This window comes from Phyllostomus discolor, chromosome 2 (genome assembly GCF_004126475.2).
Source record: "Phyllostomus discolor isolate MPI-MPIP mPhyDis1 chromosome 2, mPhyDis1.pri.v3, whole genome shotgun sequence".
In the NCBI taxonomy this organism is placed as follows: Eukaryota; Metazoa; Chordata; class Mammalia; order Chiroptera; family Phyllostomidae; genus Phyllostomus; species Phyllostomus discolor.
Window position 1 is genome coordinate 165,345,412 of NC_040904.2, and position 17,593 is coordinate 165,363,004.

The window sequence follows — 17,593 nt, forward strand, 5'->3', positions numbered from 1 at the left end:
CATGCTGCTATTCTTGAATTTAATTTGCAAAGGGAAGCAGAGAGCAACGATTTTATTTAACAAAATTTAAACAAGTAGAGGGAGATGCTTATGGTTAGAAAATAAAACATCTCCCAGGGATTGTTTTTCTTTGTACATCATATATTAAAATATAGGTTTGTTTTCTGTTTAGCAACTGTGAAAAACACCTATTCAAAATGCCTTTGGAAGGATGCTCCATTTTGCAATGTATGCTCTTCTGGGCTACAGATGTTGAGAAGTGTCCCACGTTCTCATTTCCTGTGTCGATGATGCCTGGCAGAGCCTTTCATTATGCAGCCTTCTGACATCTTGTCAAGAATCAGTAAAGGGGCAAGAATTCTTGCCCAACTCATTTCTACAATGCAGCCATTTAACACCATCTCATCCAAAATGATGTATATTCTATCCAAATTAAACATCATATCTAATCACTCACGCAGCTGAAGTACTGGACTAAAGCTTCCACAAATTTATGGATAAATTCATAAAATGCCATCTCATTCTCAGTGTCATTAACTTCAGCCACAATGAAGAAAACTGCATACTGCTGGTATATCAGCTTAAAATCCTTGTATTCAGTGAAAGAGCACTCTGTGGCTCAGGGTAACATTGGTCCTGGCCACGGTTCTTCCTAGAATCTTTCTCCCACTTTCCCACAGAAGCTTGTTCCCCAAACCCCACTAGCTGCATGGTGTGGACTTCCTTGGGACAGCTGTCTTGAGAAGCAACTTTCCCCAGTGGTCACTGAAGACCAGATGAGAGGAACCAGGGTAGTTAACACTATAGCAGGGGAAACCGGCTAAGACAGGTCCTGGAGTCCGTAGGCTGCTGTGTCAGCAGAAGCCTCTGGAACAGTGTATACTGTTCCACTTCAGAAGGTGGGCTGGAATCAGGATGCCTGTATTCCCAATCTCAGTTTCACAAATGAGGAATGGGAAACCTTGGGCAAGCCACCAGCCAGTTCTGTGACTCAATTTCCCTATCTAGTTAACTTCTAGATTATTTGTGCTCTAGTAGTATTTGATTTGGTGACCATCACTTTCAGTTCCCAAGAGAGTAGCACTGCGGAGAATTTCTTCGGAGGCAGTGGCTGGACTGCATTGCTGAAGATGCTGTGGATTCCTGAGAGTGACACAGGTATTGGCCTCCTGTTGGTGACACACCTGTGAACACCACCATCTTTTTTCAGTTGCCCCCACAGTACCAGCATTCTCTGGGCTTCTCCCCACTTCTCTTTATCCAACATGGAGTCCTTCCATTTTCTTCATTCTGCCCCTTCTAGACCATCTCACAACTAACATTCAGAATAAATCTATTGATCTATTACATGAAAAAAATTGTACCTATCTGTATAAATGAGTAACATATATAACATTAACATTATAATCATTGGATTACCAACCTTTCTCCACCTCTCTGAGGTTAGACATGATTTATTTATTTTTTTATTTATTTTAATCCTCACCCAAGGATATGTTGGTTGATTTTAAAGTGAGAGGAAGGGGCAGAGAGGGAGAGAAAGGAGACAGACAGACAGACAGACACACCAGTGTGAGAGAGAAACATCGATTCAGTTGCTTTTCTACACACGCACCCCGACCAGGGATGGAACCAGAAAGCCGGGCATGTGCCCTGACCAGAAACTGCAACCCTTTGGTGCACGAGACGATGCTCCAACCAACTGAGAGCCACCTGGCCAGGGCAGAGGTCACATATTTTTAATTCATCTTTGGCTTCCCAGCACTCTCCAGTGCCTGTGACACAATTGATCCTGAGTGTAGCACATCCATTTGGGGGAATGGTGTGGAAAGCGATAGTACACAACAGCCTCTAATTTTGTCCCAGGCGTCCAGCTTCCTTCTCCACTGCCTAGGAAGTACGTTTTGACTCTCTTCCCTTCCTTCAGGGAATTTCATCTTCACTGAGAAAATCCTTGAGTAAATAGTTCCTCCAAACCGAGTGTCCTAATTTCCAGCTATTTGCTTAAACGGGTCAAAGAGTAACTTCCTGTTAGAGACCTTCTACCTAGAGAAGCAACAGTTGTGAGAGCAGCAGTCCCGCCCCAACTTGCACAATCTGTGTCTGTCTTCATGTTCTGCCTCTTTCTAGTACCTGGGGCTAGTTTATCAGGCTGGAATGATTTGCTCCCCGTCCCCAGCTCCCCTACCCCCTCCTCAGTCTTTTTTCAATAAGACTCTTTCCTTTCCCAAGGACCCCCATTTGTATCTCCACCTCAGTTGTCCTTGCTTTTCAAATTCAAGTGTGGACTCTAGCCCTACCAGTTCTAGGCTTAGAGCCAACCTCTCTGATAGGGGCTTTCCGTCTTTAAAAACTGTAACCTAAAGAAGTATATTTTACTTGGCAACCCAGTATTCATACCCATATAAGTGACACGCGTTTTCCCATACACTAAGTACTCCTGCTGAGTGAAAATCACAGTATTTTCTACCCCACGGGTTCAGTTATTTTCGAGTGCGGATCGTTCTAGGTAATTACCTTTCGGGAATGAACTGAGTACTGGCCCACATCTGAAAACTCTGTTCACGGGGCTGCTGTTCCTACACCTCAGGGCCGAACAGCTTTAAAGTTGGTGTCGAGCGCGGGCCACACTCGGGTGGGACCAAGTTTCCAGCCTCCGCTGAACAGCCCCAGCCTCTGCCCCGAGGGCCACACCCAGCGCTGGACTGTGGTGGGCCTCGGGGAGTGCTTCAGGGGTCAGTGCTGGCTGGGCTCGCGTGGGCCTCGCGGTGGGCCTCAGGGTGGCCACTGTAGCGGCCTAGGCTCGCCGCACTGGGTTTCCGGGCGGCCCGGGCCGGTCCTGAGGCAGCCACAGGGCTACGTGCCCAGTCTCGCAGGGGCAGCTGCCGTGGGGAAGTCGGGGCCCCGCCCACCAGGGCCAGATGCAAAGCATGCTGGGAACTGCACTTCCTCCTCAGCAGCCTCCAGAAAACCACAGGGCTCCTGCCTGGGCTGCCAGGGCCGGCGCCCCCAGGGAACCGACAGGATGGCAGAGGGCAAGGCTGGCGGTGCTGCCGGCGTCTTTGCCAAGCAGATGCAGAAGAAGTTCAGCAGAGCCCAGGAGAAGGTCAGTGGGGGCCTCCATTCCAGCGGAGGCTGGATGTGGCGAGAGGGGTGTACAGGGTGCCGAGGGGCCCCAGAGGTCTGGGCTGAAGAGAAGGTGTCCGGCTTGCCCCGGGAAACGGGAGTGAGGAGTGGTCCATGAAAACAAGCAGACTTGAGAGAGAGGGAGAACATCACCCAATCTTGGGCGAGTATGAGGGAAGCTGCGGAGACATCAGTCTCTCTCAGGAGCCTTAACGCTCCGCCTGGCCCAGAAAAAGATGAAGGGAAGGAACTAACGTTGGCGATTGCTATGTAGCAGTTTTTGTCCTAGCAACCTAGCAAGGATGGTATTTTGCAGATGATGACATTGAGGGTTCAAAGGAGGTAATTCCCCCAAAGGCATGAGACAAAGATGACCAGCTGTGCTGCCCATGTTACCGGGTGACGTGGACTGGGAGTCCAAGAGCTGGAGTCATCTGCACGACTCTCTGATCCCGAGCCTGCCTGGCCTCGGGGTGTTGTTTAAGCTGATGGAAGAGAAGCCCTTATCTGCTTCCTGTACGGTCCCTCTGGCATTGGAGAGGACTGTCCCGAGGTGATGAAGGTGCATCTCAGTTTAAATTGTGCCCTTGATTAGCTAATGGCACTCCTGTTGTAGCACTAGCACTTAGGTAGGCTGTCCTTCTGTAACTTGCCTCCCTATGTAAATTATGTGAACACTGCTCTACACAGTTCATGGCATTCTTGTTTCTACCTACCCACAGTATTTTCTTTGCTTCTTACGTCAGCTTCTGCCCTGCCCCTGTCAACACTCTGGTAGATGAGATGGTATGGGAAGATGAATAAGCCAGTAGAAAAGGGAGAGGGAAAGATAAGAAGGATCTGACATAGAACTGTGGTTTTCTAAGGATTCATGGTCTTAGAAGCATTTGGATGAATACCACATGCTTAAGAATTGAAATATTTGTGTCATCTTCTAAAAAGCAGAGCACTGGCTTGGGTCCTGGGAGGTTTAAAGGCAACCAGCTCTCCCAAGTGGGATTATCAGCAGAGAACTGATGGAATGTAGATACAGTCCTTATCTTTTTTTTTTTTTTTTTTTTAAGATTTTATTTACTCATTTTTAGAAAGGTAAGGGAGGGAGAGAGAGAGAGAAACATCAATGTGTGGTTGCTAGGGGCCATGGCCTGCAACCCAGGTATGTGCCCTGACTGGGAATCGAACCTATGATGCTTTGGTTCGCAGCCCGCGCTCAATCCACTGAGCCTTATCTTTAAGAAGCTCACGATGGAGGAGAGGGGGAAGAAATGGAAGCCGAGTCATGTGAAAGAGCAGAGGAAAAGGGAAATATTTTGTGTGGCTAGCCTTTGTTACTTCACCTTACCCTAACTTCAACTTGATCATGGTTTCAGCCTCTCAAAAGGCTGTCTTGTTCCAGATTTGGTGCACAGAGATCAGAGTCTCTGTGAAGGTCCAGTGTGGAGAAACCAGAGGCACTGGAGAATAGGGGAAGGCTAGCGACACTATGGGTTGGGAAAACAAAAAGAAAACCCAAAAGACAAAAACTTATGGAGAATAATTATTTTTAAAAGACACAGAAATTGATTTTACCTCACTCTTTCACCTTCTGTCCTCATCCAGCCTATCATCAATGCTATGCTCTTGCTCTGCGATTTCTCTCCTTTTTTAAGCATGGATTCCTAAGCCTTAGGTAAATAATGCCCCTACTCTGGGCTTCAGAATCTGCATTTGTAAAACAAGAGAATTAGTGTTCAGCAATTTGGAAACTCAAAATGATAAAGACACCCAAGTGAGAAGGGGAGAGGACTCACTAAACCAGAGTCAAATACTTTCCAAAGGGAGAACCAGCTGCCCAGGTACACCCTGTTTTTCCAGGTCTGAACCTTGAAACGGTGGAGTGAAGAACAAACTCAAGTCTGCCCCGGGGATCCCCGGATTGCTGCAGAAGAAGATACTCTGAACCCAGACTTAGGCACAATGGCAGGCAGAAGTTGAGCTAGCACCCTAAGATAGCAGATGCTGCATGGGTGGAGTGGGAATGGCCTGGAATATGGGGAGGAGCTCAGTTCAGCCTTCCAGAGTCTTTGAGTCTTGGGAAGTTATTTTTATTTTTTTTATTGTTGAGTGAGAAGTTATTGAAGGCAAGAGAAAGATGGCAAAAGTTACAGTCAAAAGAAAGGACTCCCTGGCAAACTTTGCACTTTTTCTGTAAGCAGTTGGCTGTAATATTCTGAGCAGTATGTAATAACCAACATGTCAAATAGTCAAATGTGTCACATATCAAGCGCCCACTAAGAAAGGCACGATCTTTCCCTTTATGGAGCCAACATACTCATGATATGATCTCACTTCATCTTTTCAACCCTCAAGCATGTTATTAGCATTCCAGTTTTAGAAACGAGGAAATAAGGCTCAAAAGAGATTGGCATGTGACAGAATTATCACTGGAGCCCAGGTGTCTTGCCTTTGGATGCCAGACTCAGGCTACTCTGTTTAAAGGGTCCCCGCACACCAGTCTGATATCTGTGCCTGCCTGCTTCCTGCTGATCTCTTCTCAGGAGCAAAGCCAGGCATGGAAACACCTTTTGCTCAGGCCGCCGAGTCTGAAAAGTTAGGAGTGAAGGTCTGGTGACTGTTAAACACAGTGGAAATGAAGCGTTCTTGTTTTATTTCCCAGTTCCCACCCAGACTCAACATGAGACAAAGCAGACTGGCTTTACAGTGTTTTTACAATTTGATACATCTTCATGTCTTCACCAACTGTTTGTGACAGGTCCGGGGCAGGCCTTTCAGATTTCTGATTCCCCAAGAAAGGGCTTTTTTTTTTTTTTTTACCACTCCTTTGTTGGTCTTTTCCTCTGTTGACTTTTACTCAACTTGTGTCCCAGACGATTCAGTCAATAATATTTAGAGAAAAACTTCTGTCCTGGATACCCAGCTGGACCCAGGAGGGAATTTAGAGAGGAATTAGAGGCATTCTTGCCTGTCAGAAGCTTCCAGTCTAGTTTAAAACAAAAAAAAGCACCCTGACCCTGTATGATTCAGTTCGGTGGGTGTTGTCCCGCCAAGCAAAAGTTCATTTCCTGGTTGGGACACATGCCTGAGTCGTGGGTTTGATCCCCCGTCCAGGCACATGTGGCCCCGGGTAGGTATGGTCCCGGTCATCCCCTGTCAGGGTGCATATGAGAGGTGAGAGGCGACCCATCTGTTTCTGTCTCACATCTCACACAGATGCTCCTCTCCCTCTCTCGCTCCCTCTCTTCCCCATCTCTAAAAATGAATAAATAAAGTCTTTAAAAAACAAAACAAAACAAAACAAAAAGGTGAAATAAGTGACCTAAAAGTTGTGCCGCTGTGGGAACGCAGAGGACAGAAAAGTTGAGAACTGAGGGAGGTTTTGTAGTGGAGGCTGTGGTGGTTCCTCGGGCAAGGTGTGAGGGAGCATTCCAGCCAGCATGAGCAAGGCAAGGCATCTGGAAATCCTTTCAGGCAAGGAGTGGTGGGAGAAAAGGCTGGAAAGTATGTTAGGGCCTTATTAAGGAGAGCTTACTTTAGCATATATCCTGAAAGTAAGGATCATTATCGCACCTAAGAAAAAAGTTTTAACAAAATCTCATAATATCTAATGTACAGGCACCATTCAAATTACCCCAATTGAGAGAATTAACTAAGATATAATAAATGATTATGGGGAAGGGTCATGGTGATGAAGTATATCCACCAAACATGTCTGCAGTGAGGGTTTTTTTTTTTTTACATTCTACCCTCCCACCTCAACCTACACAGAAGTTAAAATAAATCAGTGAACATTGGAATATTCTTTACCCATTTCACTGAGTGTTAACACTTTGCCACATTTACTTTGTCTCTTATCCCTGCTCTTTCTTCCTAAATATCTATATTCTAACTGCCAAGCCACTAAGCTAAGCAAATTTGGGCAGAATTCTCAGTGCAGGACTTCAGGGATTGGCACTAGGTGGGCCTTTGATGGGAAGTGATCCAAAGGTAGAATTTATTCATTTTTTCAACAAACATCTGTGGAGCATCTATACCTCCTCTCCCCTCTGGGAACCCTAGTTAAGGAAGAACATTTACAGCCTAGTGTATGTGCCGGGACACCTGGCCCTGTTGCTTATGGCAACAAAAAACTTTGGGCCCAGGGCACTGGGTTATGTTTTCAGGGTGATAATACCCATCTTTTCAGTTTCAGAATTGAAGGTGGTTGTGTTTCCTCAGCACACGCACTCCCACACCTTCCAGCCCTTTTTTGCCTGGAGCCTTGTGGGCATCGGGAGTACAGGTCCACTCTGGGGTGTGCCACACAGACTCTCGCCTTGCTTGACTCCTTATTCTTCCAGCCCCTGCACCTAAGAAGAACCACGCCCCACACAGAGGAAGGGAGGGTTGGCAGGAAGGAAGAGCTGAGTTAACCACTAAACAAGGTGGTTTTGCAACTTTCTTGGTAGAAAATAGTGCTTTGTTGGGGTGAGAAGGTGGAGCCAAGGAAGCTGGTGGACTTTGCACAGCCAGGGCTGGCTTGTAAGTAAAGTGAAGTTAGACATAGACGAACACATATGCTTAAACTGAAAAGGAAACAAAGACAAGTATACATGGGGGAAGGAGTGGAACTAGATGGAGTAACAGTGAATTTGTATTGAGTACTCACCTTAGGGCAGCACTTTTAAAGCAATTTACATGTATAATATCATTTAATTTTACCAACAACCCCAGGAGATACTATTATCTTAATGGAGGAAAAGGAGTTCAATAAACGGGGGCTCAAGAGTCTAAGTGATGTGCCCAAAGGCTTATTATAGCCAGTAAGTGGAAAGGCCAAGATGGGGGCATGCTTATGTCTGTCTGACTCCAGGGTCCTTGATATTAACCATTATGGAGAGATCTCCAGAAGTGAGAGACACTAGCCCCAGGCCTAAGGATGGAGTCTTTCTCACTCCCAGGACTCGGGCAGTCTTTCATGTGATTCAGAGCCCAGTTGCCCTCTCTAGCTTCTGTACACACATTCCCCGTAACACACCCTAAACCAGCCATGCTGAACTATCTTATGAAGTTGCTAAAATTTTGCATACTCCTGTCCTGGCTGGTGTGGCTCAGTGGATTGAGCACCAGCCTGCAAACCAAAGGGTTGCTGTTTTGATTCCCAGTCAGGGCACATGCCTGGGTTATGGGCCAGAACACAGTAGAGGCATGTGAGAGGCAACCACACATTGATTTTTCTCTCCCTCTCTTTCTCCTTCCCTTCTCCTCTCTCTAAAAATAAATAATTTTTTAAAAGTTTGCATACTCCTGTGACTTTGCTGATGTCTTTTCCTAGAAGCTTCTTTCCACCCTCACCCTTTATACTCTATTCTAATCTAGCATAATCTTAATTCCAGACCCAGCTCATTGTTCCTCTCCTGTATCAGTTTTACTCTCCTTCCTATTATAAGTATTAAGTATCCATTTGCTGGATACTGAGAAATTTAGATGAAGAAGGCAAGTACTCAATCCGTAAGGAGCTTACAATTTAGAAGGAGACATAGACAAATACAAATATAAATCAGTATCAGAAATGCATGTGAGGTACAGAAGTTGTAAGTGCTTAGGAGGAAGTGATTAAACTTGATGAATAAGGTGAAGCAGATGTGATTAAGTGTCACAAAGGATATAAGTTTGAATTGGGTTTTTCTAGATAGTGGCCTGACAGCCAAGGTGGGAAAGAGCATCCCAGAAAGAGAGAACAGCATCTACAACAAGCAAGAACTGTGGTTACTCAGGAAACGAAGTGTTGGGGCGGGAGAGACCTGCGAGAAGGAGGAGCTGTGAGAACAGAGGCCAAATGAGTAACAAATCTTTGAGACTGGTGTACGTGCTAAAGCTGCAACTATAACTTACAGATACGTAACGAGTTTTTAGTGAAAATTTGTCGAGAAGGTAAATGGAGTCTCATTAGAAGCTCTTAAGCAGAAGCATGGCAGGCCTATTTGTAGAGAACAGGTGAGAAATGGTCAGGGCCTGGGCTGAAGCCATGGCAGTGAAACTAGAAAGCATGAGGTGGTTTTCAGAGGTGGACATGGTCGGTGATTTAATGAAGGAGGCGGGCCAGATGGAGTTGAGGGCAGGAAACTCCTGAGATTCCAACGTGAACTCACCTTAACGTGAACTCACCAATGTGAACACGGGAGATGGTAGTGCCTCCTCCCAAAATGGGTTGCAGACAGAAGAGGCAGGACTTTTGTATTTGTTTGTGAGTGAGTGTCCCCTATGAGAACAAGGACTGTGTCTTTTTCATTTCCACGTCCTTCACATTGGCACTGAGACCAGTATAATGGTTAGCTCTCGGGTTCCCAGTGGAGAGGAGACAGACGTGGATAGCATTAATTTTTAGCTGAATTTTAAATGCACTTTATCAGGGCTTCTTAAAGTTTTCCACAGTGCCCTCATAAGAGAAGAGTCAGCCGCCCACCTCTCTAACCTCGTCTATCTAGAGGAACCTGTAGCTATGTGAAAAATTCTTTAAGGCTCATGTGATATCTTTAAAAGCCATGAACATTTTACATTCTTCCTATTAATCCTTATTTTAATATAATACTCCCCCTTCCTCCCCCCCAAAAACAATGTAAATAACACTGTCATTCTAGGAACATATACCTTATTTACTCTAGGCTTTATATATGGCTTCTAGCATACTGCTGCATATCCCCATGGGTATGCAATTTGAAAGGAGCCACAAAATATGATTGTTTATTCAGCCGCGTGCTATATATGTAATTCTGTTGGGCTGATGTCAGTACAGTGGCCCTTTAGCTGCATCTGAAACTCAGAGAGAGAAGCCAGGGTCATATGAAGCCAACAAATAAGAGAGATTTGACCATGTATAACCTTATGGACCTTTCTGACTTATATCCCCAGGTACTGCAGAAGTTGGGGAAAACTGTGGAAACCAAAGATGAACGGTTTGAACAAAGCGCCAACAACTTTTACTATCAGCAGGTAATCTGGAGGGTGGGGAAGGGAAGCTTGGAGGAAGAAGGAAGACGTGAGTGCTGAGGGGCAGAGGAACAGCACGCTCTTCAAATGAGCAAGCATCCCTACTGACCCCTCTTCCCCCTGGGGTAAGGGCCACTGCGTGCCCTGCTGCTTGTCCTTCCTCTGGTACCAGAGAAACTTACCTTTCCTGTTCCTGCTGGCGCTGGGTCCTAGGGGGGTGCAAACAAGGGTTCTTTTCTCTTAGTGGTTCCCTCAGGGTACAATGGCATCATCAGGTCCTTAGACAAAATCAAAATGAGCCCCTGCCATCTTATTTACTTCCCAGGGTGCCCCTCTCCCACCCTAGGGCTTTTGTCTCAGTAGCCCCATGTTTTCCATGTGGCCTCTTTGTCCACTACATCTACATACCCCACCTAAGCCTTTTATTCTAAAGTAATATCTCCATCTTTTCACTGGTCATTCTCACCACCACCTCCTACTCTCACTGTGCCTTCTGTCTTTACTGGGTACTATGGGTAATCTTATGTAGAAAACCTACATTAAGAAGTGGGTAACAGAGGTTTAACTTTCATGGGGTATTTGAATTTCCACCTCCATGTGCCAGGCATCGTGCTCGGTGCTTTACACCCATCTTATTCAATTCCTACAACAGCCTCAGAGATTGTGATCCCACTTGATGGAAGAAGGGAGTTGTTAACTTAAATGAATATCTAGTTACATTGCAATTCGGACACTGACTGCTCACAGTTAGGTCAAATTTCATGGGTTAAGGGTGCAGTCCCCCACAGCACTGCCATACTTCAGACACCGACACAGACTCCAGAGTTCCCAGGCCCCCGGCATTTCCAACCAACTGGCTATAAATTTGGGGGTAGCTACTAGCTGCTCAGCTTCCACAGTTTGCTAAAATGACTCCCAGAACTCAGGAAAGGGCCCTAGTTACCACTGCAGTTTTATTATGAAGGATACAAGTCAAAACCAGACAAATGAAGACCTACATGGTAAGGTCTGTGCAGGTCCCAAAGACATGTGTCCACAGGACACATCACAGGACATGTCACCCTCCTAGCACACTGATCTAGGTAATCAACCAAGAAAGCTCACCCCGGCTTCAGGTGTCTAGAGTTTTTATTGTGACTTCACTGCAGAGGGAATCATCACTGATCAAGGGATTGAACTCAATCTCCAGCTCCCCTCCTGTCCCCTGGAGGCTGGGCTGATAGCACCTGCCTCAGAGCCCTAGCCCTCTAACTCCACTGAGCATCTTTCCAGCCTGACCTGCCGCCCTCCTGAGGTGCGGTCCGAGGGGCCCACCATCCATGAGCAACAAGGACACTCCTGTCACCTGGGCAGTCACAGGTATTTGGGGCTTACCTCCCAGGAACCAGAGATGAAGAATAGCCAAAATCTTTATCATACAGCAGTTAGTTGGATTATATACAAAGTAATTCTTTAGAATTATATTAAAATGATATTAGTTATTCTTTAACTCAGTAGTAGAGTGTGTTAGAATCATTTGGAAATATTTTTAAATGCAAGGTCACTGGTAGGAGGGCCTTGGAATCTGTATTTTTAAACTCGTTTTAATGGAAAGTTTCGTATATACACAAAGATAGAAGAACGTGTATAACAAATCCATATGTACCCATCACTCTGCTTCAATAATTTATCAAGTCCTGGGACTCTTGTTCTGCCTTTGTCTCTACCCACTTCCCTCATCCTGGATTATTATGAAGCAGATTCAAGGTATCATATTATTTTATCTATAAATTTTCATTATCAATCTCTAAAGATAAAGACTTTTAAAATATAATCATAAAACCATTATTGCACCTAAAAATATTTTTCTATAAAACACTTCTCATAACAAATCAGAAAGTACATCAAGAAAAAAATTAATGTAAAAATAATGATTTTATACCCTTCATGCTACAACCACTGTTTTATATCCTTACAATAACTTTGCTATGTGTGTATATGATCTCTAAATATATTCACTATGAATAAACAAGGTTTACAAAAGTGCAATTATCCCATTCATATGGTTTTATAACTTGCCTTTTTCACTAAACAGAATAATGCAAATATCTTTTCAGATATTTCATGATAACTCTCCCACTAAAACATGTGTTTTAGTGATATCTAAAAACTTTAGCAATAATTTCTTTTTTAATTTTATGTATTTATTTTTTAGAAGGAGGGGAGGGAAGGAGAAAGAGAGAGAGAAACATCAATGTGCATTTGCCTCTTGTGCACCCCCCAACTGGGGACCTGGACCACAGCCCAAGCATGTGCCCTGACAGGGAATCAAACCCCCAACCTTTTGGGTCACAGGCCCATGCTCAATACACTGAGCCACCAGGTGGGGCAGCAATAATTTCTTAATATCATAAAATATCCAGTCAATGTTCATATTCCCTTGTGTCTTTTTTATAGTTTATTTATATCAATAACTAGTTGACATGTTTAAATCTCTTAAAGTTAAGGTTGAATCTCTTAATCTACAGGTTTCTAATCCTTTTTTTGTAGTTTATTCATTGAGACTAGTTTATTTACCTGCAGTTTCATGTAGTCTAAATTTTGGTGATTGAATCTCTGTGGTATAATTTAACATGTTCCCTGTCTCTTAAATTCTCTGAAAATTCATAGTTAGATTTAGGGCCTTGATGAGATTCAGATTTTTGTTTTTGTTTCTTTTGGTGGCAAGAATACTTATTATTGCCCTAGATGGTATGGCTCCGTGGATTGAGTGTCAGCCTGCAAACCAAAGGGTTGCCGGTTCAATTCCCAGTCAGGCATGCAAGAGACAACCATACATTGATGTTTCTCTCTCTCTCTCTCTCTCTCTCTTTCTCTTTCCCTTCTCCTCTCTCTAAAAATAAATAAATAAAATATTTTTTAAAAAGAGTACTTATTTTTATAGGTGTTCTATTCTTTCATTGGAGGCACATAATGCCTGGTTGTCTCCTTTTTTGTGTGATGTTAACAATCATAGGTGATCATTAACTAGGGAATCTGTTTTACATTAAGCTTTGTAGGTAATTATGATGTAGCAGCTAGTCTGAGAACAGCATTTGGCAATCAATCTAGTCTAACTTCTTTGAGGGGAAATAGGATCTGATTGAGAGGGAATGATTTTGTCAAGGTAACACAGCAGAAGAGTTGCCGAGCTAGGATTCAGACTTGAACCCTGTGCTTTTTTCCCCGTACCTCAAGAGAGGCCTTCCTGGGCCTCTTCTCCACTAGTTACTGTTCTACTTCAACTCCAGCATGAAAAGAGCAGGAATCAGTAAGCTGACACCCACTTGGAAAGGTTTCCCACTCGTGGCCCATTCTGTCCCTCAGTCTTTTCTTTCCCCGTATGCCTCATGGGATCACCCTCCAACAGCAGGTGTGTGGGCAGGAAGGGCAAGAAACAGGTCGTCAGGAAGAAAAAGAGGATCAGATGGACAATTCCCTCAGAATTCCCTGTGCGAGCCCCCACTAAGTGTCACTCCATGGGGGGAAATATATATATATTTGAGAAATGAAATGGAGTTAGATTAGGAACGAGGAAAATCTTTTCTCTTGAGAGAATGCTACATCTCTAGCAACTTGTTTGGACATGCTTGGAAAGTTCATGCAACAGACATTTTATAGGTGCCTAGCTTGCAGACACTGTGCTAGATGCTGGGACTTCAGTGTAAATAAGACAACATACTTGCCCTCAAGGCTCCCACAGTTTAAGAAGAAAGACAGCCATAGATGATACAGTCAGGTCTGAGGCTGGAGCTGGGGTGGCTCAGACAAACAGGAGGAAAAAGGAGAGGGCCAGAGATGCAAAGTTAAGTATTCCAGAGGCTGGACCGCTTGGTCATGTGCCCTGTTCCTTACCCACAATCAACTTGTAGGTAAATTTTTTGTTAGTTAATAAATAAATATCACTCCCAAATGTCCCAGCCTGATTTCAAGGCCTTGTACCTGCCTAGGTTCCTAATCAAATTTCCATAGATAATTTATCTTTGAGAGCACTGCTTGCTTCCCTCTTTCCCTCTCTCCAAAACATATTATGTAGGAAGAATTCTTTTTCTTAAGTAGCATTTTACTCTTTCTGGTAGTGACAGCTGGTTCCAGATCATTGCCTTTAAAATCACATCTAACTGTCCAGCTTCATCTCTCCCTTCTGGGCCTCCCTCATATCAAACTCTTCCAGCCCTTGCTTAAGCCAGTCATGCCCTTTACTTGTTCTGCTGAAGGTTTGGGTTTCTCGGGGAGTCTGTTTTTCTCCAGCAAGTAGGGAAACCCAGGGCGAGGACCTTCTTCATCCTCATTACCTGAGTCTGTCCGGACGGCTAGCTCTATCTATCTGCCTGAGAGCTTAGGAGAAGCTTCCAGAGCGAGTGGTTCATTAACTGAGGGCTGAGACTCTTTGTATAAGGGATGGGAGAGACAGACTCAGACTCCTAATAGTGCTGCCAAGAATTTGACAAGGCTTCAGAAAGCAGAAGTGATACAAAGATTTAGAGCTCAAAATCGCCTTACGCAGCATTTATAGATGAGGAAACTGCAGCCAAAGGAGAGGATCAACTTGCTAGTTGGTGGCAGAGACAAGTGTTTGACTCCCAGACAAGTGGAAACTGAACACTGAGAGTTGTCTCTGTCAGGAAATAAGAAATGTTCTGGGGTGATTCATCCTGGAGACATTTCAGGGAAGACAGACAGGTCAGAGAAATAAAATGATACCCAGGGCTGATCTGCCAACCCATGTCCCACTAGTACCACTTCACCTCCTCAGAGGGAAGAACGAAAGCATAAAGGAAGAAGTTTGACCAGGAGGCTTGATTCTAAAACACAGAAATGGATTTGGACTTCTGTGAGATGTAGTGGAGGGCGGAAGGTGTTCACATGTTGTGGACTATCGTACAAAGAATAGCCCCTAGTTTTGAACAGTATACATACGACCTGCACAATCATACATGGTAGCCTTGATTATTAGTCTGTTTTTTTCAGGCCATGTAATATCTAATGGAATAAAAATTGAGAATTTTGCCCTGGCTGGTGTGGCTCAGTTGACTGAGTGCCGGCCTGTGAACCAAAGGGCCACCAGTTCAGTTCCCAGTCAGGACACATGCCTGGGTTGCAGGCCAGGTCCCCAGAAGGGGGTACTCAAGAGGCAATCACTCATTGGTGCTTCTTTCCCTCTCTTTCTCCCTCCCTTCCCCTCTCTAAAAATCAATCAATCAATAAATGAAATACATGTTTAAATTTTTTTTAATTTGAGAATTGTATTTGTAGAACTTATATAAGATAGTTTCACAGTTTTTGTTCCTCAGATATGTATTTTTGATACTAAATCTTCATGGTGGAGTAAAAAGTTGTGTCTGAGTTGTTTTCCTTCAAAAAAGAAATTGAGATCTTTGTTAATTTCTATAATCCCTAAACCTCTTTCAAAACTCTTTAAAACTTTGCTTATCACATTTTCAAAACCCTCACACTTATAGCTACATACCATAGTCATGTTTAAAAGATATTAATGTACATTTAACATCTTAGACTATTTAAACTTTTTTTCTGTTAGTGAAAAAGCAAGGAGGAAGTGAGATACCCGTTCTGGTGAATGCTGAGTGGTTCTGAGTTTTTTTTAACTGGCTGGATTTTTCTCTGTCATGCTACCGAAAACACTTTCTCACGGTCAACAGTGACCTCCAGTTACCAAGTCCTGTGACTTTTACCGATTCTTCCTGCCTTCTATCCTCTCTGTGGCATCTGACTCTTCCCTGGTTGCTTCTCGGATACTGTCTTGATTCTCATTTGCTGTGACACACTACACAATCCCAGCTCCTCCCCCTCTCTGACAGTGCCTTAGATTAATTTGAGATTATCTCTGTTTTAATGTCCCTTGAGCCCTGGAATTCAGCCCCTAGAAAAGGACTTTTAACCTGAAGTACGGCCAGAAGTTTGGACCAGCTCAGAGGAGAGCTCTGGAGGCAAGAAGATAGATGAAATATTTAGTCCAGTTTTCTTTATTTGATTGAGCAGACCTGGATTTTCTGCTGCTAAAATTAAATAGTAATGATCGTTTTCTCAAAGATTTCCACAAATAAAAAATTTAAGTTGCTGGGTAGAATTTACTAAGTTTTCAGGTTTTCTCCTATAATTTTTTTATACTTTCGATATGCTCAATAGCCTATCTGGTAATGAACGCAAGCAAATAAAACAAATGAACACAGTATATCTTATTTCAGGTACTTCATCATCTGAACTGAGAGGAGGATCACTGTGCAGACCCACAACCTGGCCCTTGAAGTTGGCCTCCCTTTCAGTCCAGTCCCACACTCCTGAAGTCAGGCTCTAAAATGTCAATGGCCTGGCCTCAAACTTCCCTCTCATCCAACTCCTAGAGGTGGGGGTTCACACAGAGGAAAGAGACTAGAAGGGAAAGGGGCTTTAAACAACAGCCTACAGAACAACCGAGGAAGCCTGTGAAAAAGACTTGGTATAGGGCATGTGAAAGATGTCTTCAAACGTGTGATGGGAAATTAGATCTACTCTGAGTCCAGGAGGCCAATCCAAGGCCAGTGGGAAAAAGTTCTGATAGAACTATTAGAAAATGAAGTGCAGCCTCAATAAGAGGTCATGAGTTTCTGGTGGTTGGAGGTCTTCAAGAAGCCGAGGCTAAATGAACGTTTGTCAGAGTTATAACAAAAGTGGCTCATTTATTGGGCTGAGATGTAAGCTGCAGAATATAAATGAGACCTTCCTCTCCTTCCTCCCTTTTTCTGTTTCAGAGGGAGGAGACGTAATCTGTGCTTGGGAGTCCTAGCATTAAAAAATGAGAATTCAGACCCAGGAGTGAAGCTAGAATCAGGAAGATAGATAGAACTGTAGGTGAGGACACTGGAGTAGAACAGCAGGAGAGTCGGTGGTGAGGAGAGAAGTGTAAAGCAGTGGCTGACGGAAGGAAGGGTAGCGCGGGGCCAGGCAGAGAGGACGTTAGGGGAGGAGAATGGCCTGTGTGAGGGAGCAGGGAAGGAGGAGTGCCCGGTGTCTACAGAAGATGGGAGCAGTTTCCCCAGAGAGGAAGGCAGAAGCCAGAGGATCATTACATTTCAGCAGAGACACTTTGGTATAGGCTCTGGTTCTCCGGAAGGAGGAACAGGAAGGAAGACATGCCGATGCAGTGGGAGCAATCTCCCAACTTACAAATTGCCCCAAAGAGACAACCTACAACTTCTCGGTAAAACAGTAAAGGCTAATTTGAAACATTTGCAAATGTTTGGAGAAAATCCAAGACTGACTTCTGCTTTTAAGCTACTTTCATACTTTGACCTCCGGAGCATCTTTCTAATTATATCTCTTTAGTCACCAAAGGCATTTCTCCCTTTCAGGCAGAGGGCCTCAAACTATACAAGGACCTGAAGAACTTCCTTAGTGCAGTCAAAGGTGGGTATTGCAACACAGGAGAAAACCCAGAGGGTGTTTGTGCAGCTTGTAGGAGCTCTGGGGATGGAAATAAAAATCA

At 44.2% G+C, this 17,593-nt stretch overlaps 1 protein-coding gene across 1 annotated transcript in view; it reads left to right on the forward strand.

Annotated features, from left to right (window-relative positions):
- Nucleotides 1-2,945: 2,945 nt before the first annotated feature.
- Nucleotides 2,946-17,593, forward strand: part of BIN2 (bridging integrator 2) — a 28,214-nt gene continuing 13,566 nt past the window's right edge. Inside the window, exons 1-3 of the mRNA XM_028533402.2 lie at nucleotides 2,946-3,106; nucleotides 10,015-10,095; nucleotides 17,460-17,514. Of these exons, the coding sequence (XP_028389203.1) occupies nucleotides 3,026-3,106; nucleotides 10,015-10,095; nucleotides 17,460-17,514 (217 nt within the window). The 5' untranslated portion in view covers nucleotides 2,946-3,025. The remainder of the gene's footprint in view (nucleotides 3,107-10,014; nucleotides 10,096-17,459; nucleotides 17,515-17,593) is intronic.